The 25,967-nt window shown below is 57.7% G+C and overlaps 1 protein-coding gene across 2 annotated transcripts in view; it reads right to left on the reverse strand.

Annotated features, from left to right (window-relative positions):
• Positions 1-6,117: 6,117 nt before the first annotated feature.
• The window catches only part of CXXC5 (CXXC finger protein 5), a 34,279-nt gene continuing 14,429 nt past the window's right edge, over positions 6,118-25,967 (reverse strand). For both annotated transcript variants that reach the window (XM_027095852.1, XM_027095862.1), the window contains exons 2-3: positions 8,717-9,798; positions 6,118-7,172 (exon numbers count right to left, since the gene is read on the reverse strand). In XM_027095852.1, the coding sequence (XP_026951653.1) occupies positions 7,128-7,172; positions 8,717-9,637 (966 nt within the window). In that variant the 5' untranslated portion in view covers positions 9,638-9,798 and the 3' untranslated portion in view covers positions 6,118-7,127. The remainder of the gene's footprint in view (positions 7,173-8,716; positions 9,799-25,967) is intronic.

Consider the following 25,967-nt stretch of genomic DNA (forward strand, 5'->3'; position numbering starts at 1 on the left):
TCCTGAGGGCTCCGTCGCCTTATCAACGGCGGCGGGCATTGCCCTTGCCCTCACCCTCGCAGTCACTCCCCCCGGACCCCAGCAGCTGCCTGTGGATCCCCCTGGGGCAGAGCCAACTCAGCCACAGGCGGTGCCCCTTCCTGGGCTGGCCTCAGAGCTGGGTGAGCAGCTGGGAGGGTGGTGGGAAGATGCCAGTGAGGTGCCGGTGAGGTGGAGGGGTGGAGGCCTTTGTAGATTCAGGCTGCTCCCACTTTGGGCCCCCCAAATCCTGTCATTTTAGGGGAGGGGGCAGTGATCCTGGGCTACCTTCTCATCCCCCACCCTCACTCCACACTATGCTCTTTGTTTCCAAACCTTCTTGGGCTTAAGAACATTTGGTTAAAGAACTTTCCTGGGTTTTCTGATTTGAAAAGCAATATGTATTTACTGCAAAAATAAAAGTAAAGAAAAACAATAGTCAAAAAGTGCAGAAAAGTTTAAGTAATGCTTGACCCTAATCCTGCATCCGGGCAGGATCACAGGCAGCGTGTAGGGTGGGGGGTTTGGTTTCTTCCAGCCAAAGCCTGAAGCATGACCAGGTGTTTAAGGGCCAGCTTCTGAAACCAGAGGAACTTGGCTTTGTGACCTTATGTACGTTTCTCTACCTCTACCTCTCTGAACCTCAACTTGCTGATCTAGAAAATGGGATAACTGATCATCGCCCTCCTCATGGGGTTGTGGTGAGGATTAAGTGAGCTAGTGAGTGCAATGGACTAGCCCAATGCCTGGCATACAGGTAACAAGCTCTACCTCTTGTGAGGCGGTGATATCATCAACACCTCTAACCAAGGGCAGAGATGCAGAAAATGCAGCTTCCAGGGGGCTGGGGAAAGGGGGCTCTTTCTAGTAAGTTTACCCTTACCTGTGGACAGCACTCCAATTAGAGTTGGAAACACACGAGAGGAAAAAAATTGCCCAGAAGGAGATAATGTGTTTATTCAGCCCACAGAGGTTTTCTGGTGCCAGTGCTCTCCTCACTGAGCTGCAGACCGCAGCCCTGAAGTCAGGCGATGTCAGCCAGGGTGATCAGCAGTGATGGGGGTGGCACGGGGACACTAGACCTGTCCTGCAGGGGTTAAGAAAGCTCCTGAGGAGGTAGCACCTGAAAGGGGAGGAAGGCATCAGTCAGGAGGGAGAAGGCTGCAGGAAACAGACCTGCATCTGGACGGCGGCTGGGGTAGCTGGCCACCAGAGCCCCCAGCCCAAGCTCCACCCCCAGCCCAGGCCTGAAGCCCTGGAGGACCTGGCTCTCCTCCCCTGGGCCCACCCCATCTTCACGCCCTGCTGCCTGGAATCTGAGGCAGCCCTTGTTCTCTGGCAGGAGGGGAATTTAATGCCGCTGAGGGATGGCAGGTCGACAGGCGAAGAGAGATGAAAGTGTCCACTCTGGCAGCCGGGTCGGTGGCCTCGGGGGACCCTCCCATACCCCCTCTATCTTCCCCAGCCATTCTCCACTCAGTGTGGCAGGAACAGCCCTCAAGGGGCCCTCAGGAGAGATGTGGACCTCTCGGGACAGGACTCCCTGCGGGGCTGTGTGAGCTTGGGGGGCAGCTGGGCCTCTCTGTGCTAATTACCTGCCTGCAGGGCGCCTAGGCCAAGGTCTGTATTGTTAACATGCTGGTGGCTGCCTGTCCTTCCCCCGCCTTGGCTGTCGTCAGCCGTGCCTGTCAGCACAGGGTCGCGGGTGGGCAGTGGGGAGCCTGGGCTGGGTGCACAATGACCTCCATCCATCCATCTCCAGTACCTGGGAGGGAGTGGGAGCTGGCGCTGCAATCAGGTCAGGCCTAAGCGGCCTTGAATGCAGCAGAGCCATGTGGCCATCACCACCTCCTTCTTTGTGACAGCACAGAGCTGGGCTGAGTCTGGGAATAGAGGCTGGGGCCCCAAGCCAGAATCTGCCCCCTGGGCCAGCAGCCCCATGTCCTTATTGGAGGTGCCGTGGGTTTTGGCACTGTGAGGTGACTTTGTTGCTCTGCAAAGCACCATGCCAAGTGCCCCACCCTACGGTCCCTGGTTATGTTGCCCTTTTTTCCTGGGAACAGAGGCAAGGGCATTTGGCCAAGGTCATCCACAAGGGCACACACACACACACACACAAACACACATGCAGAACGTGGCTTTGACACATGGTGACCAAGGAGAGGGGAGGACTAATGTGTCTAGACTCAGACTCCCAGGCTCTGCCCTCTTTCCTGTCCGTGGAGGCAACTGGTCCTCCCAAAGCAGCCTGGTGCAGGGGTCTGACAGCCAGGAGCCCGAGTTCTAATCAGTTCCCCTTACCATCTTGCTCTGTGACTTGGGCATGTCCCCTACTCTCTCTGGGCTTCAGTTTCTCATCTGTAAAATAGATAATAATCCCTAAACTGATGACTTCCTGGAATCAAAGAAGCAAATTTATTTAACAAATTGAAACCATGCCAGGCTGAAGACAGCCTCCAACTAGCCTTGGGCCAAGGAGAAGTACCCATACAGAGAGCCTAGTTCCTGGCCCACAATCACCCAGTACACTACAGGAGCTGTCCTTCTTCCTTCTTCCTGCACAACACGATGACAGTAAGCTCATAGCATAGGGCCAGAGGCCCAGTCTGGTGTGCTGAGTCAGGTTCAGGGCATGAAACAGGGGCCCCAGTTCGAGTGGGGGATAAGGGCAGCAAGGGACTAGGTCAGGCCAAACCCTGCTGCTTTGGGGGGGAGGGGGCGCCTGGCAGGCGCTGGGCAGGCCAGGGTGGGGAGAGGCCTTTGGCGGCCACAGAGAACAAAGAAGCTGGGGTTGCCAGGATATTCTGCGGAGCTGAAGCCGGCGGTGGTGGGGCTGAGAGAGGGGCCGTGGTGGCCGTGGGAACCGTGCCTGCTGCCCCCATGCCAGCTCCCCCACCCAGACTGGGCCTCAGGGCCAGGCTGGGGGTAAGAGGGGCTGCCAGGGCCCTCATTCTGTCCCCAGAGTTGCATGGCTGTCAGGGCAGAGACCCAGAAAATGCTGTAGACAAAGACCACGGTGCATAATGTCAGCATCACTGAGGGGATCACAGGTGCACATTGACACACAATGTCATAAGCACACACCCAGGCAGTGTCACAAGGTCACAGCATGATCACAAGCCAGCATCACACACTCACATAGAACCCCTGATATCAGTCCCAGGGCCACACCCATGATGGTCACACAGGCACAACATCATAAACCACAGAGGACCACCAGTGTCTTGTCACGGGGTCATGCATGCCATACAGCATCAGTGTTACACACCCAGTGTCACACATTCAGCTGTACAACCTGGCATCATACTGGGTCTGTTACAGGATTGAACAATGTCACAGGATTATACATGCCATGTCACAGAACACCCCAAAGCGTGGGGCTGCTGACATCACATACTAACCCATGGCCACACGAGGTCTCACATCAGTCTACCACACACTGTCACCGACCCATTTTCAAAGTGTCAGTCAGTGTCACACATAGACACGCCGCCGCACAAGGCCTCACGTGGTTGTCAGGGCCTTGAAGCCCCCCACACAGAGGCACACAAAGCTACATGGAGGCTGGGTTTGTCTCCAGCTCCACAGCCCCAGGTGCACTCACTCCCAGCCTCTCCAGCCACCCACTGCCACCCAAGCTGGGTTATGGGGTGCTTGAGGTGAAGACACCCAGGTCACCAGGAGGTCAGGCTCCCAACTGTAGCATAGGGGAGCTGTGCTACAGCTTCCCAGGGAGGGGAATTGGACATTCAGCTCCACAGGGGAGCCCGCCTCTAAGTACTTCTCTGTCAGACAGGAGAGCAGCAGGGATGAGCCCGACACAGAAAGACACAGAGGCGAGAGATACAGGGAGATAGTGAGGTAGAGACACAAGAGACACACAGAGACTGAGATACATGGAAAGGTGACGAAACACAGAAGAGAGAGTCGTCGAGGACCAGCAGGGATGGTCAAGACAGAGCACCAGATAGAAACAGGCAGAGACAGGGAATTCCCTGGCGCTCCAGTGGTTAGGACTCAGCGCTTTCACTGCTGAGGCCTGGGATTGATCCCTGGTCGGGGAACTAAGACTCCCACAAGCTGCGCAGTGCAGCCAAAAATAAATTAATTAATTAAAAAGAAGAAGAAGAAAGAAACAGTAAGAGACAGACATGCCAGAGCAGGGCCCGGCCCAGGGCTAGGGCAGCAGCTAGGCCACTCTGTGGCGAGATGGGGTGGCTGGGGCTTCAGGGAGGATGCACACCCTGGGCGGAAGGTGGGAGACATCTTGGTGAGACTTTGGTGAATAATAGTTTTAAAATAGCAGCGCCAGCTGCCATTGACTGAGTGCTTCCAGTGAACCAGGCCCTTCCCTAGAGTGATCTCATTTCATCATCAGGCAACTTTATAGGGGACAGAATATCACTGTCCCCATTTCCCAGATGAGGTAACTGAGGTCTCATCATGTGTTCAACCTCAGTTATCACCACCCCTACCTGGGCCTCCTCCAGACAGAGGGGCTGGCCTACCCTTTCCACAAAGCACAGCACAAGAGGCCAAAGCTGGAAGAGATGAGGGGCCTCAAGCTCGGGGCTTCTCTGTGTTGGGGGGGTGAGCCCAGGAGCCATGGCCGGGCTGTGGGTTGGCACACTAAAGGGTACAGGCTGACTTGAGTCACAGCATCCCCCCCTCGGGGCTGGCACCGGAGCCGTCCACCCCACACCTGTAGGCATGCCAATGAGGGCTGGCCCAGGCCATCTGCGGCCTGTGTGCTGCCAGCAGCCAGGTGGGGGCAGGCAGGGGCCTCCTGCCCAGGTGCCCCCTGCTGGCCAGGCTTCCCACCCCAACTCCTCCAAGGAGGACCCTCCCTGCCCCTAAGAGGTTCTGGAGTTTGCCTTGTGCTGGCGGGGGCGAGGGTGCCCCAGGCTGCAACACCTCCCCCTACTCCCCGCTGGACCGCCCCCCCCCCCACCTTTGGCAGAGCTGCCCAGAGAGATCACAGGCAGCCACATGAAAGGGAATTTTTCCCAGGCAGAGATGAAGTTGAAAGCTGCCTCCCACCACCCCCGCCTGCCCCTGCTGTGCCAGGCCAGGCCGCTGAGCTCCTGGTGCTCAAAGGGAGCTTGTGACACCTGGGAAGGGGTTGGGGGTCAGAACCCTCACCCAACATGGCTGCTTTCTTTCCTCCCAGGAACAATGGCAGAGACATTTCCCCCACCTGACCGCCCACTCAGCTTTAGAAGTTGCCCCTTCGTCAACCCGAAAGCCCTCACCCACCTGAAGCCAGGCCCCAACATGGTCAGGAAGTCCTTCCTCAAGTCTAGCTTCATCTCAGCCAGGCTCAGAGCAGCTGGGTGGGGAGAACGCCTCCTGCTCAAGTGGATGAGAGGCCGCATCCTGCATACATCCAGCCTCTGTGATGTCCAGGGCTGGGGCGTGCAGCTACCACCCCTTCCTGCTCAGGTTGCCCTGGCCTAGACCACGCGGCTGTGTGGTGACTTCCCCAGACATGTTGTCTTGGAGGTCCCAGACGACCTTGTGCCAACAATCTTTAGGCGGGGGTGGTGTGTGTGTGTGGATGCCAAGAGCCAAAGCCAGGGACACGTCCAGGCCTGAAGGGGGGTACGTGGGGATGACTGTGTGTGTGCGGGTGCCAGGCGTAGCCAAGTCCCCAAGAACTTGGGCTAAAACTGATCCCTGGGGATTCACCTTACTAGATCCCTGCAAGGAAGAACAAATAAGAACCTGAACAGGCAGCTCAGTGCCCACCCCCAGCCAGTCCTGCTGGCTACTTTGCACTGATCGGACCTGATGCATTGAGGTGAACAGAGAAGGTGGCCCCAGGTAAGTGAAGGTCCCTGGAGGTCCAGATCCTGAGGTAGGGTGTACCATCAGGCAGGTGAGGTGCTCCAGTACCGGTCACTTCCAGATGAAGAGCATTTCCATCCCGTCAGCCAGGGCTGCCCCCCTTCTGGATCCAGACGGCCTCACTTCCCAAGAGATCCCCCCTCTAAATGTCCCTGGGCCACCCTGCCTCCTTCCTAAGGTAGTCCCAGACACCCCCTGCCCAGCAACAGCCCCCAAGCCAGGCCCCAAAACCGGAGAGCAAGAAGCCAGTGGTGCTTCGTGACACAAACATGCATTCGTTTTATTCACAAAACAGCCTGGTTTCCTAAAACAATACAAACAGCATGTTCATCAGCAGGAAGCTGGCCATGGGCAAGGGGGCCCAGGCCACCGGGGGCCCCTGGGCACCCACCCCCACCGGCAGGGCCCACGCAAAGAAGCCCTTTCTTCTGTTGCCATCAGTGAGGCCAGAAAAAAAGGGCTCATTTTCTCTAAGGGAAGTAGCCAGGATCAGAAATATCGAGACATGAGCTTCCCAGATCTCAATGGATAAACGAACAGAACTTTTGTTTTTGCAAAATCATCACTGTTAGGGTTGGGGGGGGTCCCATTCTGGGGACCGTGGGTACAGCGAGGCTGGCCTGGGCCCGGGGGGTGGGTGGGCTGCTCCCTCCCGCTCTGTGAGCTCCTTGCGGCAGCTCCGCACGCGTGGATGGATACAGAGGGGCTTCGACACGGCGCCATCAACATTCTCTTTATAAAGGTGAGTGGATTCTCCAGGCAAACTATGCACTATTTCATGGTCGGAAAGAATCAAAGGAAGTTTAAATGAGGGTGGAGTTAAACTGTGCTAAATTACAGTAGTGCTTATTAGTAACTAGATTTCAAAAGGTTACAGAAAATTTACATTCTCTACACAAAAACTGCATCTCCTGCACAGACAACATCGACATCGACACAGGAAGGAAACTGATTGTCCATTCTTTGCCCAGGAAGTCTCGGTACTTTACAGATTCGTCTTTACCTCTTTTTGTTGTTGTTGTTGTTGTTCTTCCGAAAAAGCAGTTAATTTTTTTTCTTTTCTTTTTCTTTTTATACTAGGGACGTGGAGATGTTAAAACGACAACAAAAAATATATATATAAAAACAGGAATGAAATCTGTGAGAGAATATTTTTGGTTCTAAAGACGGGTGCATCCGTTTGTCTTCGCCCGAATCCCTTGCCGGAGACCACACGAGCAGTGACATTGCACGGAGAGGGCAGCTTTGGGTTCCCGCCGCCGTCACTGAAACCACCGGAAGGCGGCTCCCGTCGGAAGCATCACCTTCTGGCGGGGGCGGGAGACAAAAACAAGGAGAGAGTTCAGTCAGGGTCCGGCGGGGCCTGGTGCAAAGACGTTCCCCTGTGGATGGCCTCATGGCGGAGGAATGGGCATGGAGTAAAAGCAGCCACCCCTTGGAGTTCCTGCCATCCTGGCCAGGCCAGAGAAGCCTGACCCGCTGGACCACCGGAGAGCCTGGAGCACCGTGAGGCCTCCTGAGCCGCTGTGCCCAGGAACCCTCCTTCCAGACAGCAAGCCCCCTTTCCCTGGTCCAAAGGCTACAAGCGGCAGGTGGCCATGATGCATCTGGGAGCTGTGTTCACGTTTCTGTCGAATGAGTGTGTATGCGTGTGCACTGGATGCATACAAGGATGTGTGCCTTGAGCTATGCTACAGTGTGTAGTGTGTTTGGAGCTGTGCTGAGAAGGATGGATGCTTGCTGTGTTTATTAAAAGGATGCATCTATAATAAGACTGTGTACAGGGCAGGGTGTGTGTGTGTGTGTGTGTGTATCTGTCTGTCTCTACATGAGAGGAGAGCGGGTGCTTTTGTGTGCATACAGGTGTGTTTTCTGGGCAGGAGAACAGATATGAGGTTTGGGGCTAGGGTGAGTTGCGGGGGGATAGCCATGGCTGGGATGCCATTATTGTTTTCCAACCATTCTGGACATTTGCGTCAAGCCCACTCGTGGAGGGGCGGGGACAGGGCAGGGACAGCAGGCTGAAAAGATGCTTTTGTACCCAGGCCTGGCACCACAGCTAGGCTCTCATGGCTGGGGGCATGGGGACAGGCCCTGCCATGAGGGTGGAGAGAAAGCAGCATGGGAACCCTTCTGCTTTCTCAAAGCCAATCCCATAGTGGACAGGCTTTACCCACATCCCAGGCTCAAGCCACCCTGTAACCCCAAGCCCATAGGAACCCTGGCCATCAACTATGCAGCCAGACTGAACTTGGGGCCGCCGGGCACCCCAAATAGGTCAGCTAGGTACCTAGCGCTAGGGTCTTCCAGGCCTCAGAGCACAGCAGTCAGCACTGGAGCTGCTGTATCCTTGGGTGGCCTTGGGGGAAAGGCTGGGCTCTGAAGGGGCAAATGAAGGACTTATCCCTCAAAGCCAGAGGGTCTACAGGACAGAACCCCTCACATGGAGCAGGGGAGAGTCCCAGAATCTTAGGTCACAGACTGGAAGCTTTACGACATGTCTGAAAGTCAGAGACTTGAGACCTGTGTGGGAACCTCAATACCTGACCCAGAACTCCAGGAGGGGTTCAGAATCCCGGGGCCTGGCGGGATTCTGCTAGGTCCCTGACTGGAATTACATGCTTGCCTAGGTTGCAGACTACAACCTAAGGGCATCTTGGGATGTGGCTCTGACTCTTGGGGCAGTGAACTGCCGTCTCGGAGCCTGGCCTAGGACCCCAGAGCCCATGGACAGGCCGGGCATCCCCCAGACACTTGCCCAGGCAGGAAAGGTGGGGATGGGGGGCGGGGGTGGGTTTGGACTGCCAGACAGACCCAAGAGCCCACACACCTCCCTCTAAGGCGCCGTTACCTCCAGAGCAGCGGAAGGCTTCTTTTTGAGTTCCTCACATTTTCTGAATTTGCAAATCTGATGGCCAGTCTTTCGGTTCCTACAACTGCTGCACTGCTCGCAGTTGATGCGCCGCCGGCAGGGCGCACACATGCCGCAGCGTTTCCGCTTCTTCTTGCCCGAGCTGATGGCGGAGGCCAGCTCTCCCTGCATGGGGTACTCGGCCAGGCCGGCCATGTGCAGCGCGCTCTCAGCCAGGAACACGCCCGCCGGGGTCATGATGAAGAGGCCCGGGTTGATGGGAAAGGCGCCCAGGTAGGGGAAGTCGGACTGGCCATTGAGGGCTTCAGCGCCCGCCACGGCCTCCATGTCGGGCAGGCCAGCGCCCGCCTCGCTCATCAGCGGTAGGTGCTCCTGCACCACGCGCTTCAGCATCTCCGTGGACTGCGCGAACTGCTGCAGCGTCAGCTGTCCCTCGGCTGCCAGCTCCGTGGCCCGCTCTGCCTTGCTCAGCAGGCTGGCCATAGCACCACTTTTGTGCTTTGAGGTAGGGTTGCTTTTGTCCACAGCCATGGCCGCCGCCAGGTCGTGCCCATTGGCCAACAGGGAGGCAGCGGCTGCGGCCGCGGCAGCCTTTTCGGCAGACTCCCCGCCCATCATGCTGCCACCACCACTGCCACCGCTGCCCCCAAACGAAGAGTAGTGGGAGAGAGGGCGGGAGCGGCGCAGGCTCTTGTTGAGGGGTTCACTGATGATGCCGCTCTTGTTCCGGCGCTCAGGGGGTGGTGCGTCATCCGCCACCGAGGCTGGCGCAGCAGCCGCCGCCGCTGCACTCTTGTCTGCCACTCCCGCCTTTGGGCCGCTGCCACTGCTGCCATTGGCGTTGCTGCTGCTGCTGCTGCTACCGCCGGTGTCCTGGGGGCCGCTGCCGAGGCTCGACATGGTGGGGCCGAGGCCCAGACCCCACTGGTGGGGGAACCTGCCAACTGCGGGGAGTCCACAGATGAGCACCGGAGTCCTGCTGCCCACGACAGAGATGCCTGGTGGGCTCTGCTGCTCAGCGCAGGCACATGGTCAGGCGTCCACGTGCAAGTGTCTTCACTCTGTCGGCACAAGAGGATACAGGGTCAGGGCCTCCTCCACCACCAGCTGTATCGCCACTGTAACCACCACAGCCGGGCTAGGCATTCATTAAGTGCCAACCACAGTTAGGAATTTCTAATTTGTACTACCTCAGTTAAGACTCACGAGAAACCCACAAGTAGTGGCTAGTAATATCATGTTTCACAGGTGAGGAAGACGAGGTTTGGGAGAAGAACTGACTAGCCCATGGATAGATACACAGCCACCAAGTGGCACGGTGGAGGCTCAGCTGGGTCCCCCTCTGCCCTGCCAGGGTCTGGGAAGACCCGATGGAGGCAGGCAGTCCTTCCTGTGCTGGGGGTAGGAGGGAGTGGGAGAACTTTATTAACCTCAGAGGTTACCCTCTGCTTCCTCATCTTTCACTGACCCAACTATGGAGAAGAGGGGTGGGCACAATCTCTGAACAGCTTGGAGACGCAGACCAAAAGGTATGGGAAGCCGCCCATGGACGCTCATTAGAGATTCCTAATACACATTAATTATCTCAAGGCCCTGGCAAGTTCTGCAGGTAAAGAAAACTGACTTTGTTTAACAGAGTTTGCCAAAGAGAGCGCAGAACCCTTATTTCAAGGAGCATGTACCCTCCTGCTAGAGGGCAGGCAGCAGTGTACCAGAGGACAAGCCTTCTCCCGCAAGAGCAGGGGGGTGGGGGGTGGGGGGCTTGTGCACACATCAACACACACTTCCCCCTCTCTCTCTAACCTTGGGACCCTTGTCTCTACTCAGGCCTCACTGCTATGTGCCAGCCTGGCTCCCAGATGGGTCTGGATGGAGGTCCCAGTGAGAGCAGAGAAGACTGTGGGCCCGAGGGACCTCTGGCTGCTGCCAAGCTGGGACAGAGAGTAGGTGTGACCCTCTAGGGAATGGAGCCTGTTCTTCAGCCACGTCCACGTGTCTGAGGTGCCCCTTCCCAGGACAGAGCCTGTTCTGCTCAGGCCCCAAGACTAAGGCATGTGAGCAGCCAGGCTCCTTGGCCAGGAGCTCTAGAAGGAACTGTTCCAGATGGAGCCGAGTGGTAGTTTCCTCATCAGCCCTGGCTCTCTAGCGTCTGCCTGCCACGGCCCAGCAACCCCCAGGAGAGGGGTGGGAGGACGGGGCCCAGCCCCGAGCAGCTGGCTACTCAAGGGGGAGGCGCACATCTGGCTGGGCCTGTCCGGCCCTGGGCTTAGGGGCGGCACACACTGCATCTTTGTCCCCAGGCAACCCCACCATCCCCCAGTAACAGGACTCAGCCTGGCCCGGGAGGTCATCTAGTCCAACACTGTACACTTACAGAAGGGGAAATCGAGGCCCCGAGCAGGCAGGGCCCCTGGCCCAGGACTGCTAAGGAGTGGCCACGAGGAGGAGTGAGTGCAGGCGAGGGAAAAGCTCTGTCTCCAGGGTGAGGTGAACGGCAGGCATCAGCAGCCAGCCAGCCACTCCCTGCCTCTCCCCAGCAGGCACGGGCCCACCTAAGCTCCTTCCTAGTGAAGGCGGATGGGTGGTGAGGAAGAGCTGGGCCAGCTGGCAGATTCCACCAGGACAAACCCAGGAGGGTCAGGCAGGGTGTCCAGGCTGGGCTGGGGGTGTCACAGAGGTCAGATCGTAGTAAGAAGAAGGGGGTCACACATGCCCTAGGATTGCTGTGCTCCCTTCTACCTCCTAAGGCCCACGCCCAGGTTGGCTGTTGGGCCCCTGTCCTCAGAGATCAGTACTCCTCCAGGCATCAGTGACCCTGGCTAGGTGTTGGGGACAAGGGCCAGTGAGATCAGGGCCAGAGACTGTCATGCCAAGTCACCTAGCCCTTGCCCATCGAGCTCAGCTGCTCTGCCCTGGACCATAGCCCCAGGAGCCCCAGACACAGGCTGAGGGGAGAAGACAGAAGAAGGCAGACGCCCGCGGGCTGGAGATGTGGGGAGGGAAGCAGTCTGCGCCCTAGCCCCTCTGTGTGTCCCCCGCCTCTGCGGCCTGCTGGCTGGTGGCAGAAATCGATAGCTGCATTAACGCTGCTCTTGCTCTACTCCCTCCCTCCTCCCAGCTCCAGGATCTGGCTTTGCGTGTGGGGCGGGCAGGTCAATTAGAAGTCAGCTCCCTCTGACACAGACTGCTTTCAGGGCTGGCACTCTGGCTAAGTCTCTCTGCTTCTGTCTCCATCCCGAGTCTCTCTTGGTGGGGACCTAATCTCATGTTCTGTTCATCTCTGGCCTCCTCTTTGAATCTCTCTGATCTTTCATTTTTCTGTCCTTCCTCAGGGACAATTCCCCCAAGCCCCCCCCCACTCCCCCACCCCCACCCAGGTCCTGGGACATGCTGACTTCGGGCCCAGAGGATGTGATATGTCATTGAACAGGTGCTGCCGGCAGAACACTGGTTTGTCAGCCTCAGAAAGTGAAGGTGGGGGGTACACGAGGGGGCTGGCACACAGGGCAACTCAAACCCCAGAGTGGACAGATACCAACGTCTAGTCCCCAAAGCCTGGTCCCCAACCAAGCCTGTTCCAGATCTGTCCCTGTACCCGGCTCATCTCCTTCAGACCCTGGGAAAAGCTGATGCCCTGGTCCCAGTGGACCACTGACCACAGGGCTCACGTGCCCTACTCATGGAAGGGGAGGACATAAGAGAAGACCTTCTCCCAGGCCCCGGCCTCTACTGCAGGGCACATAGCAACCCCCTCCCAGGCCAGGAAGGGCCTGGCAGTGCCCAGGCGGCAGGGGAGGAGCTGGGGCTGCGTTGAAGCGGAGCGGGAATGAGCGGGAGGGAAAGCTGGCGGGCAGGCGGGCGGCGGCGGGCGCATCCATCATCGGCCCTGCCAGGAACGCATCCAGCCCCCAAAAAGAAATACTGCGCCTGAGGAGGGACAACAAAGGGCTCCGTTTCATCAGTAATGCGGAGCCAGCGCCCCGCCGCCCCGCCAGCCGCGGTCAGCCCACAAAGGACCCCTTTGTCCATGCAGGAGCCGGGCCGGCCGGGAGCTGGGACCAGGGGCTGACGGGCGGGGACAGAGCCCAGGGGGCGGGGGTGAGGGGGGGAACCCAGGCATAGAGCGCTGGGGGGCAGAGGGGGACATGGGGCCAGAAGAATAGAGACAGGTGGTGGGGACAGAGGATCACGAGACAAGAGAACTCGAGGGGTGGGTCAGACAAAGGGACTGAGAGAGGACAGGGCAAAGGGTCAAGGTTAGAGGACAGAGCATCATAGGGAACACAGACTGAGGCAACTGGGCTCAGAGACGCAGGGTGCCTGGCCCAGCTCAGAGACTAGAGGATCTAAGAGACATGGAAACAGAGCCCTGAGGAGACAGTCCCAGATGCAAGGACCTGGGGACCAAGAGAAGGCAGGTGGACATGCCTACAGGAGAGGCAGGCAGAGGCAGAGGTCAGGGGAGGCCAGATGAGACCCAGCTTGTCTCGAGCCCCAGCCCACTCTGGCCCAAAACCTGGGAGGAGAAAGGAAGGAGGGCTGGGGGTCAGTGGGTTCCTGGTCTCAGGGCCAGGCTGTGGGCCCCACCTCCTATGGGCTGGAGCTCACTTGGCTGAGCTGGGAAGTGAGGGACAGTCAAAGCTGGGCCCCCTCTCCTGACAGTGGAGCCACCTCTGCTTCTACCCCCAGGCCCTGGCCAGCCCCAAAAGACACGGGACACCGTCCCTCCCTAACCAGCTCTCACCAAGCGACTCTCAGGCTCCCTTAACTAACCGACCCTATCCGTTAGCATTTATTGAGCACCTACTGTGTCCCAGGCCCCACACTCTCATGCTTTACATGTCTTCTCTCCCTCCTTGACTCCTCCCCAGTACTCAGGGAAAAAGGAACTATTAACCAATTTCAGAGATGAGGAAACTGAGGCTCAGGGAGGTTCAAGCTGTCAGGCCAAGGTCAAACAGCCGGTGCCCAGTAGGGCTAGAACTTGAACCCAGAGCCCAAGTGTTAGTCACCCTGCTCTGTGACTGCCTTTGTTCTGCCAGGGAAAGGTGACCCAGCTACCCCGAGGCTGCCCCCACCCCCCCAGAGTTGTTACCATGCCTGTCACCTTTACATGGTCGGGTGGATAAGCTGTTACAGACCCCAGGGGAGTGTTCCCACCTGGGGGGCTTGGAGATACTCAAGCAGGAACCCGGAATGCTGGGCCAGTGACATCATAATGCAAGCTGGCAATGAGGTCACCAGAGGTGGTGGCAGAGCTCTCACTCCACCCTCAGTGCCAGGGGAGCCAGGATTCATCCCCAGCAGGGCTCTGTCCTGAGCCCTTCAGGCCACACAGCAATGGGGGAGGGGGGCAGGACAGGCGGGCACTATGGGGTGGGATGGTGCTGTCTGCACGGAGACATGTACACAGGTGGCCACAGTGAGATGTTCTAGATGTTCAGTTGCACACAGCCTGCACTACCTACCCGATAGCGGCCCCATGCCCTGTGGTCCTGGGGAGACAGTGCAGGATACAGACCGGCACTGCTCTGGAGGGGTACACAGGAGCTGGGCTGATGGTCACATGAACTGATGTGAAAAGAGAGAGCAGGAAGGGGACTGAGTGGGGCAAGGGGACCTTTCTGGAGGAAAGGGCTGCTTAGCCTGTGAGTTAAGGATAAGGAGAGGTTACCAAAGTAGACACGAACCTGAAAGTGTTCCTAAGAAATGGGGAAGTGGGTGCGAGGTGTGGCTATGAGGTTGGCAGGGTCCCAACGGGGTGGGGCTTGAGGTCAAGGACAGGATTTTTTTTTTTTCTTTTGCGGTACGCGGGCCTCTCACTGTTGTGGCCTCTCCCGTTGCGGAGCACAGGCTCCGGATGTGCAGGCTCAGCGGCCATGGCTCACAGGCCCAGCTGCTCCGCGGCATGCGGGATCTTCCAGGACCGGGGCACGAACCCGTGTCCCCTGCATCGGCAGGCGGACTCTCAACCACTGTGCCATCAGGGAAGCCCAAGGGCAGGATTTTTTTTAACAGATTTGCTGAGGTACAGTTTTTACTTACTATAAAATGCACCCATTTCTAAGTGTACAATACAATGTTTTTTAGTAAATTTACACAGTTGTGCAACTATCACCAATACCAAGGGCAGAGTTTGCACAAGGCACCATCCCTCCCCTACTCCTCTGCTGGCTGGAATAGCCTCCCAGCCGTCCTGCCTGCTGAAGGAAGGCTTCCTGGAAGAGGTGGCATTTCATCAGGGCCTTCAGGACCCCAGGCACTGGCCCAGCAGAGCCTGCCGTCATCTAGGTAGGCCCAGGTTGCAGACTCACACACCCTGGCTCATCGCACCCTTCCCCACACTTCCATGCCCACTCCTGACATCCCTGCTACACCCCTTCACGCCCCCTCCAGCCACCTTGATGGGCTGGTGTCCTTGGTCTCCAATGGAGGCAAGATGGACAGACTGACTGATGGTGGGCAGGCCAGTGGTGGCAGGGAGGGCAGACCACAGGCTACGGTGGTTGAACTGAGCTGAGCAATTGGGTGTGTGTGTGTGGGGTTTCCATCTCTGATTTCCATGATTCAGCCTGGGGAGTTTCCAGAGGGAAAAAAAAGCCCTACTCAGGCCCAGGGAGACACACATGGGGACACTGGTCTTGGAGGCCAGGAGAAATGCAGGCCCCGCTGGAGAGCACAGGGCACGTATCCAGCTATGGATGGACACACACATACAAGGACACATTGACCACTGTTAGCACCCAGCAGATGGCCTGGGGTGGGACACGCCCTCAATACCACTAGGCCCTCCCTAAGACTAACACCCCAAGACCAACTGCCAAGGACAGAATGGGGGTGAGGGCTGCAATCCTATTTCCCTGACTCCATACCCCCTGGCCTTTTATGCCCCTATTCTCAAGGCAGGCTCAACCCCCTTGCCTGAGAACTGAAACATGCTGCTGAGAAAACCCAGGAGTATAGGGGGCTCTGTTCGCCCTTACAGCGCTCCCAAAAGGAGCTGGATGAGGGGATCAACCCATTTCATGGACAAAAAACACTGAGGTCCCGGGCAGGAGGTATTCCCTGACGTGGGGCTCTGGGGAACGAGACAAGGGTCCTGGGACACCACTGATAAAGACAAGGCCTGCCTCAACAGGTACCTCCTTTGGGCCAGGTTCCTTCTCTGGAAGAGTCAAAGGACCTGGAGGGCCCTCCTTGCTGTGTGACCGTGGCATATGGTCTCTGAGCCAGTTTCCCCATCTGTAACATGGCATCATGAGGATAAGAGCTTTGTGTATGGAGACCTTCCTATGTGCCAAACAATGGACATGGCTTGTCTCATCGACTCCTCATACCCACCTGCTGAAGGAAGTACTATGATTGCCCCATTTAGAACAGGCAGTTTGATAAGCAATTATGATCTGGAGAAAATGATGGCCTCCCTGTTTGGGAGCTCCTGGATCTTAGACTAAGGTTTCCTAAAGTGGAGATGTCTGAGCTGACACTAGCCTGGGATCAGAGCCCACACACTTAACTTAGGACCTCCCTCCCAGTGGGCCTCACCACAGGACAAGCCAGGGAAAGCCAGCTCAGAGACATGTGGGCCAAGGAATTGGTGGGGACAGGGCACATATCCACAGGACTGGCCAGGGGACTGAGTCTGCAGGCCCAGGTTTGTGGCTCCATCCTGTCCCTTCCTGTTGACTTTGACACGCTGCCCCACACTGAGCCTCAGTTTCCATCTGTAAAATGGAGAAGAATGGTTCTTGCTCCTCACCCCAAACTGCAGGAACCATGAGCCCAGAAGGGCCCATGTGGAAGGAGGTGGAGAGATACAGAAAAAAGTCTCCAGAGAGTGAACACCCCCCTGCCCCCATCCCAGAGGCCAGAACTGGCTCTTGATGTGATTTTCAGATGGGGAAACTGAGGCCTGGAGAGAAGGGTTTTGAGCAGGCCAGAGGGTTGGGACCAAGCCGCAGATGATGTGAGGGTTACTGGGGTGAGCATTCAGACCCCTCCCTCTCCTATCTTCCCAGAGGACACGATAACAGCAGACCCTAATAATGAGCACTCACTCTCTGCCAGGTATTGTGCTAAGCATTTCACGTGCATTTTCTCACTGAATTCTCTCTGAAACTTGCTAACTAGTATTAGCCCCATTTACAGATGAGGCTCACCTGCCTAAGGTCACAACAAGGTCAATAAACGGCAGAGCCAGGATTTGAAACCAAGACTCCAGGCCTGGCTCTCCAACACCGGCCAAAGGCTCTGAGGCACGTTTTGGCTGGAGGGTGAGGTCCAGTTCAGCTCTCAGCCTAGGGGAACCCTCTAGGTTTCTCAAGGGTCCTGGCGGGGTGGTTCTCAGGCTCCGGGCAAAACACGTCGGGATGCTGTTGCAGAGAAGTCTGCAGCTGTACCCTAGGGCCCAGGAAGACAGGGGAAGGGGCTGCGGGTGGGCCGGACGGGCCAGGCTGGGCCAGAGCTCCGGGCATTCCGGCGGCCTCCGCAGGAAGCAGAATGGGACGGAAACCGGCTCCTGCTCCTCCCCCAGAATCCTGCGGGCAGCCCAGCCGCCCTGCACAGAGGCCCTCTTTGTGCCGGCCCCAACCCGCCACCCGCGGCTGGCCCAGGGTTTTGAGTTTCCTGGGGGGTGGGGGCCCCCACCACTGCTAAACCTCCAGCTACCTCCCCCTCTCAGGGGCGGTCACAGCAGTCTGCAGCTGGAGGAGGAAGTGCGTGACGGCCAGGGCTACCCCAGAGACCCCGGGGGGCCTTTAGTCTGTCCACATCTCATTCCCCCAACACTTACACACCCTAATTGGGGGCTGGAGATGGGCAGAGGGACCCAGAGACAGAGCCTGAGAGACTCCCCTGAGCCCGCTCTCCCAGCCAGTGCCACCAAGCCCATCCTGACCCACCCAGAACCCTCCCATTCCACTCCATCTCAGTGCTCTTGTGCCCAAGATGGTGGACCTCCATGGAGGCCGGCCAGGTGGGTAGGGTGGCCCTTCTGTCAACCACCATTTCCTACTTTCCAGGGGCTCCCTGGACACAAAGGGTGCGTCAGAGGGGAAGCCTCAAGCTCACTTCAGCATCTCAGGGGACAAAAGCTCCTTGGGTGTTGTAACTGCTCAAGGAACACTGGGCCCCAAGGAGCACACTTGGATTGGAGTGTGTATGGTGAAAGCAGCCCTAGGGACAAGTATATCTGTGTGTGTCCACCTGGGAGGTGTGTCAGAAACCTGTGCACGCTACATGCACAAGAGTGTGTGCGTGTGTGTGCAGTCTCAGCTGTCACTCTGTGGGTTTCAGCGCTGATGTACACATCAGTGTACATCAGTGCTGATGTACACATCGGGCTTAGATACCAGTGGAGGTGGAGGTCTTTGTGTGACTCCCCTGTGTGTACGAGTGGAATGTGGCTATCTGCATCTGTGGACGTACGCGTATGACCGAGGGTGCTTGTGTCCAAGTAGAGTGGTTTACGTGGTGGCTGGATGTTTGTGGGTTCTTCTGGCCTGTGAGCGTGTTCGCGCGCGTGTAGGCGTGCATGCGCTCATTGTGAGTTGTCTCAGGGCCTCTGAAGGGTTCTAGGATGTGAGTCTGGGGCCCACCTGGCGTGGGGATGGTGCAGACAGGAACTGACGCCAGGTGCTGGGGCCCCTGCGGAAACAGGAAGTTGCCCACAGGTACGCCTGGGCTGTGGTGGAGGCTGGGCTCTGCCCAGGTTCAGTTTGTCCCCCTGAAAAACCAACCCAGGGTTCCACTGGCCAAGAACCTGTCCCAGCCCCGAGGGAGGCACCTGCCTTGTCTGCCGTTCAAGACCCGACAGCTCTGCCCAGCATCTGCCTGGCCTGAGCGTGGAAAAAACTGGAAAACAAAAGCCCCCAGACCGCAGGCCCTCCCTGCAGAGGCATGGGGGAGGCAGGCAAGAGGCGGGAGGATGAGGAGGAGGGAGGGAGGTGGCGCTGCAGCCCCGGAACACAAAAATAATGAGGCGAGAGGGGCCATGGGGCCGAGCCGGCTGGTTCCGGAGTCGCTATCTGACCTTGACAGATGCCACAGCTGGGCGCCTGGAGAGGAGCCGCCGCCACAGTGCTGCCTGCCGAACAGCCTCCCCAACCCGCCACCTCCCCCAGGCTGGGCCAACGGAGGTTCAGGCAGGCCCCAGCCACAGGCAGCTGCCCCACCAGGTGGGAGCAGGGAGACCTCAGGGTGCAACCCAGTCAGGCAGGGGGGTGGGGTGGGGGTATGGAGGCAAGAGAGTGGGGGCAGGGCCGCTGCAGGGCACGGGAGGCGGCAACTGGGGTCTCCTGGGGGCACCCTGGCCCTCAGGTGCGGCTATGTGTGTGAGAGACACACAGAGCATGCTACTGTGCTTGTATAGCTATGAGGCTGAGGGTGTGTGTGCAAGAGAAGCCAAGTGTGAGTGTGGGTGTGACGGAGACGAAGCTCGTACTTGGGTGCACGTGTTCTTGGGGACACTGATCACTCCCCTGTGCCCTTCCAGAGCCACAGCTGTGCTGGTGGGAGCGAGCCACGCTGGGGCCGGGGGTGGCAGGGTGTGAAGAAAGCCACAGGCGCCCCGCACCAGCAAGTTCTGTCACTTGCAGATGGAGGAGAGGTGGCCCTGTGGCCTGCCCGGGCTTCCCCTTTCTCACACCATGGTGGTGCTCCCGGGCACAGTGATGGGCTCGGGCTTGGACACCACCACTCTGGGGACACCAGTGAGGGGCTTTGGGTATGAGCTGCTAGAGGGGATGCTGGGCTGGAGGCGGATTAGCAATTCTGAGCACTGGCTGCATAATTAAAAAATCATTACGGCAGGCGGGCGGGCAGAGCCGAGTGTGAGCTCGCGCTCAGAGAGGGTGGGGACACTGCCATGGCGCTCCCCCTCCCACCGCTTCCCTGAGGAAAAATCCCACCTGCTAATATAATTATGGAAAAACACAAGCACAGAAATTCAGTTTCAGCAAACGACGTGCGTTGAGTGCCCAGGGCCTGCCTGGCCCTCAGCACAGTGAGTAGGTTGGTCACCAGTGCCCAAGGCTCCTGGCAGGCCCTTCCGGGTCCATACTCCAGACCCCCACCTCCACCCCGTCAGCAGCCCCCAAGAGGGCGGGCGGGGGACATGTAAAGCCCAGCTCCTCAAATTACAAATTCAAGAGAAAACTGGCCTGTCCTGATAGTGGACAGATGGGGAAACTGAGGCTAAGGAATCTGTATAAGCTTATTGTATTTGTGGCAACGCTGAGAGGAAGAGTCGGGTCCCGCTTCACCAATGCAACAGCTCAGGAACTCAACCCCATCCCCATCCCCATCCCTTCCCCAGTATCCCTCCAGCTTCCCTATCTCATCAGTCATCCCCCAGCCCCTTCCATTCCCGCTGGGACGCACAGATCTCTCCGGAGACTGAACGGGACTGTTCAAGCCGGGTGACCCAGCACCTCCCAGCGCCTACCCACGCCGGAACCCCCAGCCTCCTAGTTCAGGGACAGGGAGGGGGACGACGGGGAGCCCCAGCCTCCTAGTTCAGGGACAGGGTGCCCTGGGCTCGTCTGGGTTAAGCTAGGCCAGCAGGGCTGGCTCCCGCCACAGGAAAGGCAGCCAGGTCTGGGGCACAGGCCCCAGGATGGCAGGAACAGCAGCCATAACCTCCGGCCTGGAGCGGGCGGCGGGCGGCGTGGGGAGGGGAGCCGGCCCTAATTAGTCGGCCAGGGACCCGGGCGGGCGCCGGGGCGGCAGACGCAGAAGCAGAAGCCGGAGCCGCGCAGGCACGTCCGCGGCCGGGAGGCGGCGGGGAGCCGGGAGGCCGCGGCGCCCTGGGACGCAGTGGGACAGGCGGCCTGGGAAGGCCCGGGCGGAGGAGATTCCGCACCGAACAGGCCTGGCTTCCCTCATTCCTCGGTGCCACCAGGCGCAGCAATTAGAGGCTTTCAAAGTTTGTTCTTAATTGGTTTCATTTTTGCCTCATAAATGATTCATGGCCCTGGAGGTCTGGGAGGCAGAGAGAGTGGCAGGGGAAATTTGGGGAGGCTTCCTCTGGGAGCCAGGCCCCCTACCTGAGGCTGGAGAGGGGGCTGCAGCCTTAGCCCAGTTGATGATAGGGCCTGGGGAAGCCTTGGGCAGGTGGGATCCTCCAGCAAAAATAAAAACCCAGGCCCTCTCCTTGGGGCACTGACTAATTAGGAACTGCAACTTCTCTGTAGATCAGAGCTCTGCATCCAGGCCCAGAGCCACCGCAGCTGCTGGGGCCCTGGGAGGGTGAATAATAATGTAATGATAACAAAATAACAGTGTCAATAGTCATAATAAAGATGGTGAACACTTAAGGAGTTCTCACAACGTTTTGGACACGAAGCTAAGAACATCTTTTTTAACCACCCATCCTACACCCCCCAAGCACTACCAGGAAGAGGTACCAGGAGCCCCATTTTACAGATAAAGAAACTGAGGCTTGGAGAGATTAAGGTCTCAGGAGCCTGGGGCTCAAGGCTGGACACTGGGAACACTGCCTGCCAGGTGAGTTAGGAGCTGCAAGTCCCCAGGAAGCCTGCAGAAGATCCCACACCCATCTGGGCCAGGTTAGCTCTGCCCCTCACAAGGCTGAGCAATGTCCTCACAGGGCGTCAATTGGCCCAGCTGTCAAATAGGAAAGCAGGAGCCCTATGGCCCCCACCCAGTGCTAACTCTGTGCTGGGCATGTGATCAGAGAGATGTCATGGATCCCACCCTCAGGAAGCTCCCAGTCTATGGACACACACAGAGAAGGGTTTAATAAGAGCCTGTGCAGAGAACTCCGAGTGCTTAGCCAGTCACCTGCTGGGAGCTTCTTGGAGGTAAGGTGGGCAGAGGAAGTTTCTCCCCTTTAAGCCCATACCCAGCCCACTCAGGATGCTCAGGGAATGGGTGTGGTCCATTTAAACCCTAGGCTAGAGGTCAGACCTTGAAGAAACCCAGAACTACAGACTACATCAGAGGGCTATGGGATGCAAAATGCCCAGCTCAGCCTGCCCACGACAGTCACTTTTATTCTGAACAACTATGAGAGGTGAGGCCTACACAATTAACTGCAGGGCCCACTTGGTCCCTGGGGACATCCTGGAGGTAAGGAAATGCACTAAACAAATGCAAGAGTAGATGCTGTATGGACTCCCCCTAGAGGCCCCTGGGCTCTGGGCCGCTAGCTGCTGGCTCTTGGGTGCTTCACAAATATCACCTCCGCGTGTGTCCTCCAGCTCCAGTCCCAGCCACATGCACCAGATTCCCCTCCAAAATCTTGGCCTTCTCAGGCTCTGGCACCTGCACAGTTCCATTGGCTCCCTGCTCTCCCACCCATCCGGCCTCACCAGGCAGTGAAATAGTCTGGTGCCAAAGTCAGATGCTTCAAGTGGTTATACCTCCCCGTGCCTCACCACAGCCCTCTGCGTGGCATATATGATCACACCTGTTTCCCAGATGAAGAAAATGAGGCTCTGAGCAGCTAAGGCACTTACTCAAGGCCACACAGCTTAGGGGAACCCAGACCCAAACATCTTGAAAGCCCATGTGCCTCACCTTGCTGGCCTCCTACAGGTCATATCCCTGACCTGTCCCAGGCCTGGCCACCTCCTGCCCCAGCCCCAGCCTATCCTCAGTAGACAAAGACTGTAACAGAGTCCACATTCCTCTGGACACTAGAACCTGGTCAGGCTGTTGTGGTCCAGGGCCCTGCAGGGGGTCCAGGAGGCAGTAGGGTTCCCTACATAACCCAGGGAGCCCCAGGGTATGGGGCCTCCTGCCTCAGCCCAGCTGGGTCATCCTAAGGATTGGGTGGGGTGGTGGGAGAAGTCCCCATATGCACATACAGGGTACCACAAATGTCTGAGGAAGGGGAAGGAGGCAGCACAATGATGCCAGGGAGGAAGGGGTTGGCCATGTTCTCTGGCCCTCTCTTTGGGGTACAGTCAACTTTAAGGCTCCTATCACACACATTTGGGAGGGGGCTGCCTGTGGAAGTGTTCATCCCTTGGGAAGAAGCCTAACTTTTATACACCCACTACATCCTGCTGGAGAATATAGCTGAATGCCTTGTCACACCCTCTGAGCCTCAGTTGCTTCATCTGTACAATGGGCCCAATAATGTCCCTTGAGCTCTATGGAAAAGACTTTGGGAATAGGTTTAGAGGTTTCCCTTGAGAAAAGGGATTCGGAAGAACTGGACAAAACACTCAGTAGTCTATGTTGGCTGGGGGCACTTGAGACACTGTGGCCAGTGTATAGCAGAAGCTTGACAATGGCCTGGTGAACACACAAACAAGTGGCTGAGTTCACAGTTCAGAGTTCAGCTTATCAGGTCCAGGTGACACACCCTTCCCAGGTGTCCCCTCTGGGCCAGGACACTGGTCTGCCCAGCCAGGTCACCGGGATCTCCCTCCCCAGCCTGCCCGGGAAGCTGCACGTCCCAGGCGGGTCAGCACTGACGTCAGTAGGACCAGCTGGGCGTGGAGCCTGCCACCTCTGGAACCACCAATTAATTAACTTTTTCAAATTAATTTCCCAGGGAAAATTCCATAATTACATCTGTCTCCATCAGCCTGAGCTGGGCAGGCGAGAAGACCCCGCAATGAGATAGAACATGACCATACTAGGGGGTGACCATACTAGCCCCAGGAAGAGGTCAGAGAGGCACTGGGGGTTGGGTTTCATCCTGGCAGGGTGAGTGCCTGGCCTCCTTATGGATGCTGAATGAGGGGAGGGGGCCGAGAAGCCAGAGCCCCCAGCCAGGAGGTGGAAGGCTCAGGGACACCCATGCCTGCCCAGCTCATCCTGCTGCCCCCACCCCCCACCCTGTGCCCCCAAACCACAGTGGGTCTTGGCAGGGCCCAGTAGCAGCACCGGCACCGCAAGGCTGAGGAGGCCGCGACTGCGGCGTTCTAATTTCCCAAAGGGGTTGAGATTAATTAGCTCACACACAGGCGCAGAGAGGAGAGGAGAGTGGGAACAGGGGCGGGTAGCGCCAGGCGAGGAGCTGGCTGGCGCTGCCCCCACCCGCCCAACAGGCAGTCAGGTGGCCTTGACAGCCTGGGTGCTCTGAAGGTCAGTGGCCAAGCCGGCTGAGCCAGCAGACTGGCACTGTCTCCTTCCCAGAAGCCCTGAGACCAAGGTGGGGCAGTGGTGGTGCAGCAACCAAGAGGACAGCGGGTGGGTGTGGCAGGTCACCACGGATCGGGTCTGTGCCCGGTGCTCTGTCCACACCATCTTGTCTTATTCTCCCAGCAGCCCAAAGAGGTAGGCACCATGGCCTTCCCATTTCACAGATAAGAACACTGAGGCTCAGAGCTGAGTTCAAGTAAAGTCACCCAAGTGGTTGATGGTGAGACTAAAATCCAAGTTGGCCCATCTCTAGAGCCCACCTTGCTCCCCCTGGATCCCGTGCTGACATGAGGTCTGCAGGAGCCCTGAGCCTAGGGGACCTGGTGACCAGTTGCAGGTGCAGGGCCTGTGAGTGCGTCTGTCTGACTGTGACTTACCTCCACCTCAGAGAATGTGCAGGGCAGACTCTCAAGTCATTTTACAGATGCAGAAACTGAGACCAGAAAGGGGAAGTAACTTGCCAAACAGCACAGGGCCCCAAACCCAGACTTTCTGCCCCTGTTTAAGGCCAGCAACAACTTCCAGAAATATAAACCCGACTCAGTGACCTTTAGTGATTCCTGACCCAGGGCCACGCTGTGCCTGGTGCTCTCTTTAGCTAACCAGCACACTGATTGGGGCGGTGGGGTGCGTCACTGTGGCCCCTGTGTACCGAAGAGGAAGATAGCTCCAGCTCAAGGGCACTTTCTTAACTACTCCCTGCAGGGCTCCCCAGAGAGAGGAAAAGAGTCCCCAGGAAGGTGGGGGGTGGGGATGGGAGAGGTGTGTGACGCTGACCAGGCCCCTAAGCAGCTCTCACAAGACTAGCAACTGACCTTCCCAGAACTTGTCTGCAAGGAGATCCCTGCAACCCTAAGGAGCATCAATCTGCCCCCTGGGGAATGCCCGGACTCCTACCCCACTCCCAGTGAATCATGTCTGTAGAAGACAAGGGCAACAGGGCTCACCCTCCCCAGGCTTAAGGGGTCAGCAGTCCCAAGGTTCTTGGGTCCAAGCTAACAGAGGGCCCTAGGAGAGTCATGGGGCTGGGCATAGGTGGGGAAGGGGATGGCCCAACTAGGAACATTACTCATCATGTGGATTATGGGAGATGGGTAGGAGTCCCCCAGAGGCACAGGTTCAGGCCATGAAAGGGTCCAAGTGGGGGGTTTGGAGTCAGGGTTCCTCTCCCACTCTGCAGCCTCCAGCTAGGTGACCTCAGACCTTGATCTTGCTGAGCCCATTCCCTGATCTGTGAAATGCCCACCATGACAGCCCCACCCCCACCAGGGTCCTAGAGAGGCTATATGTGAGGTTCTCAGTGCGGGGCCAGCATGCACAGGCGCTCAATAAGTGAGAGCTGTGTTGTTATTTTTACTGTCAGCATCAGCCAACACGAGAATGAGTGTCAAGGACAGCTCAAGCCAGGAGTGCTGGGTAATCCAGGTTGCAGCCCCAGTTCTGCCACTGTTTGCCTTTGAGCCAATCCCTCATGCCTCAGTTTCCCCGGCCTGAAACAGAACATTCCCTGCCCTGTCCTCGTACCTGCAGGAACACGGGGAGGTGAGCACACGGTAGGGTTCTGAAGGCTACAACGAGGGCAGCACTCAGCTGTCCTTTTCTGGCCACAGGAATAACCCACCACTACTTCCTGTCAACCTTTCCTCCTACCTCCCTGGCCCCCCAGACCTGCCTGCTCTATATCAGCACTTCTTCAAACTCCCACAGTCCCAAGAGCCCTTCCACAGGTGTATACTAAGCCCCTCACCACCCTGCAAAGGCCACGTTTGCCACCTGGAAGTCCCTGCTTGAGTCTAACTTGTGGCCTTGCTACCTGTTGGGGGTTAGGGGATAGAAGAAGTCTTGGAACCATGGCTGGCTCTCTGTTTCCACCCATACTGTGAAGCCCCCAGAAATGTCCACCCAAGGACCCCGGGTTCCTCTGCCCCGGGTCCAATCTATTCCCAACCCTCCCCCTCTCTGTGGCCCCAAGCCCAGCCTCTCCACTCCCACACCCCAGCATTGTCATCTAAGAACAGTCCTAGAGAAGGATAAATCCAAGACATTCTAATCAAGGAGTCCTCATTGTGGGGTACTACTCCCAGAAAAATGCCAGCTTTGGTGGAGCAGACAG

This window comes from Aethalodelphis obliquidens, unplaced genomic scaffold, assembly GCF_003676395.1.
Source record: "Aethalodelphis obliquidens isolate GAN/ISIS:26980383/991018 unplaced genomic scaffold, ASM367639v1 scaffold4, whole genome shotgun sequence".
In the NCBI taxonomy this organism is placed as follows: Eukaryota; Metazoa; Chordata; class Mammalia; order Artiodactyla; family Delphinidae; genus Aethalodelphis; species Aethalodelphis obliquidens.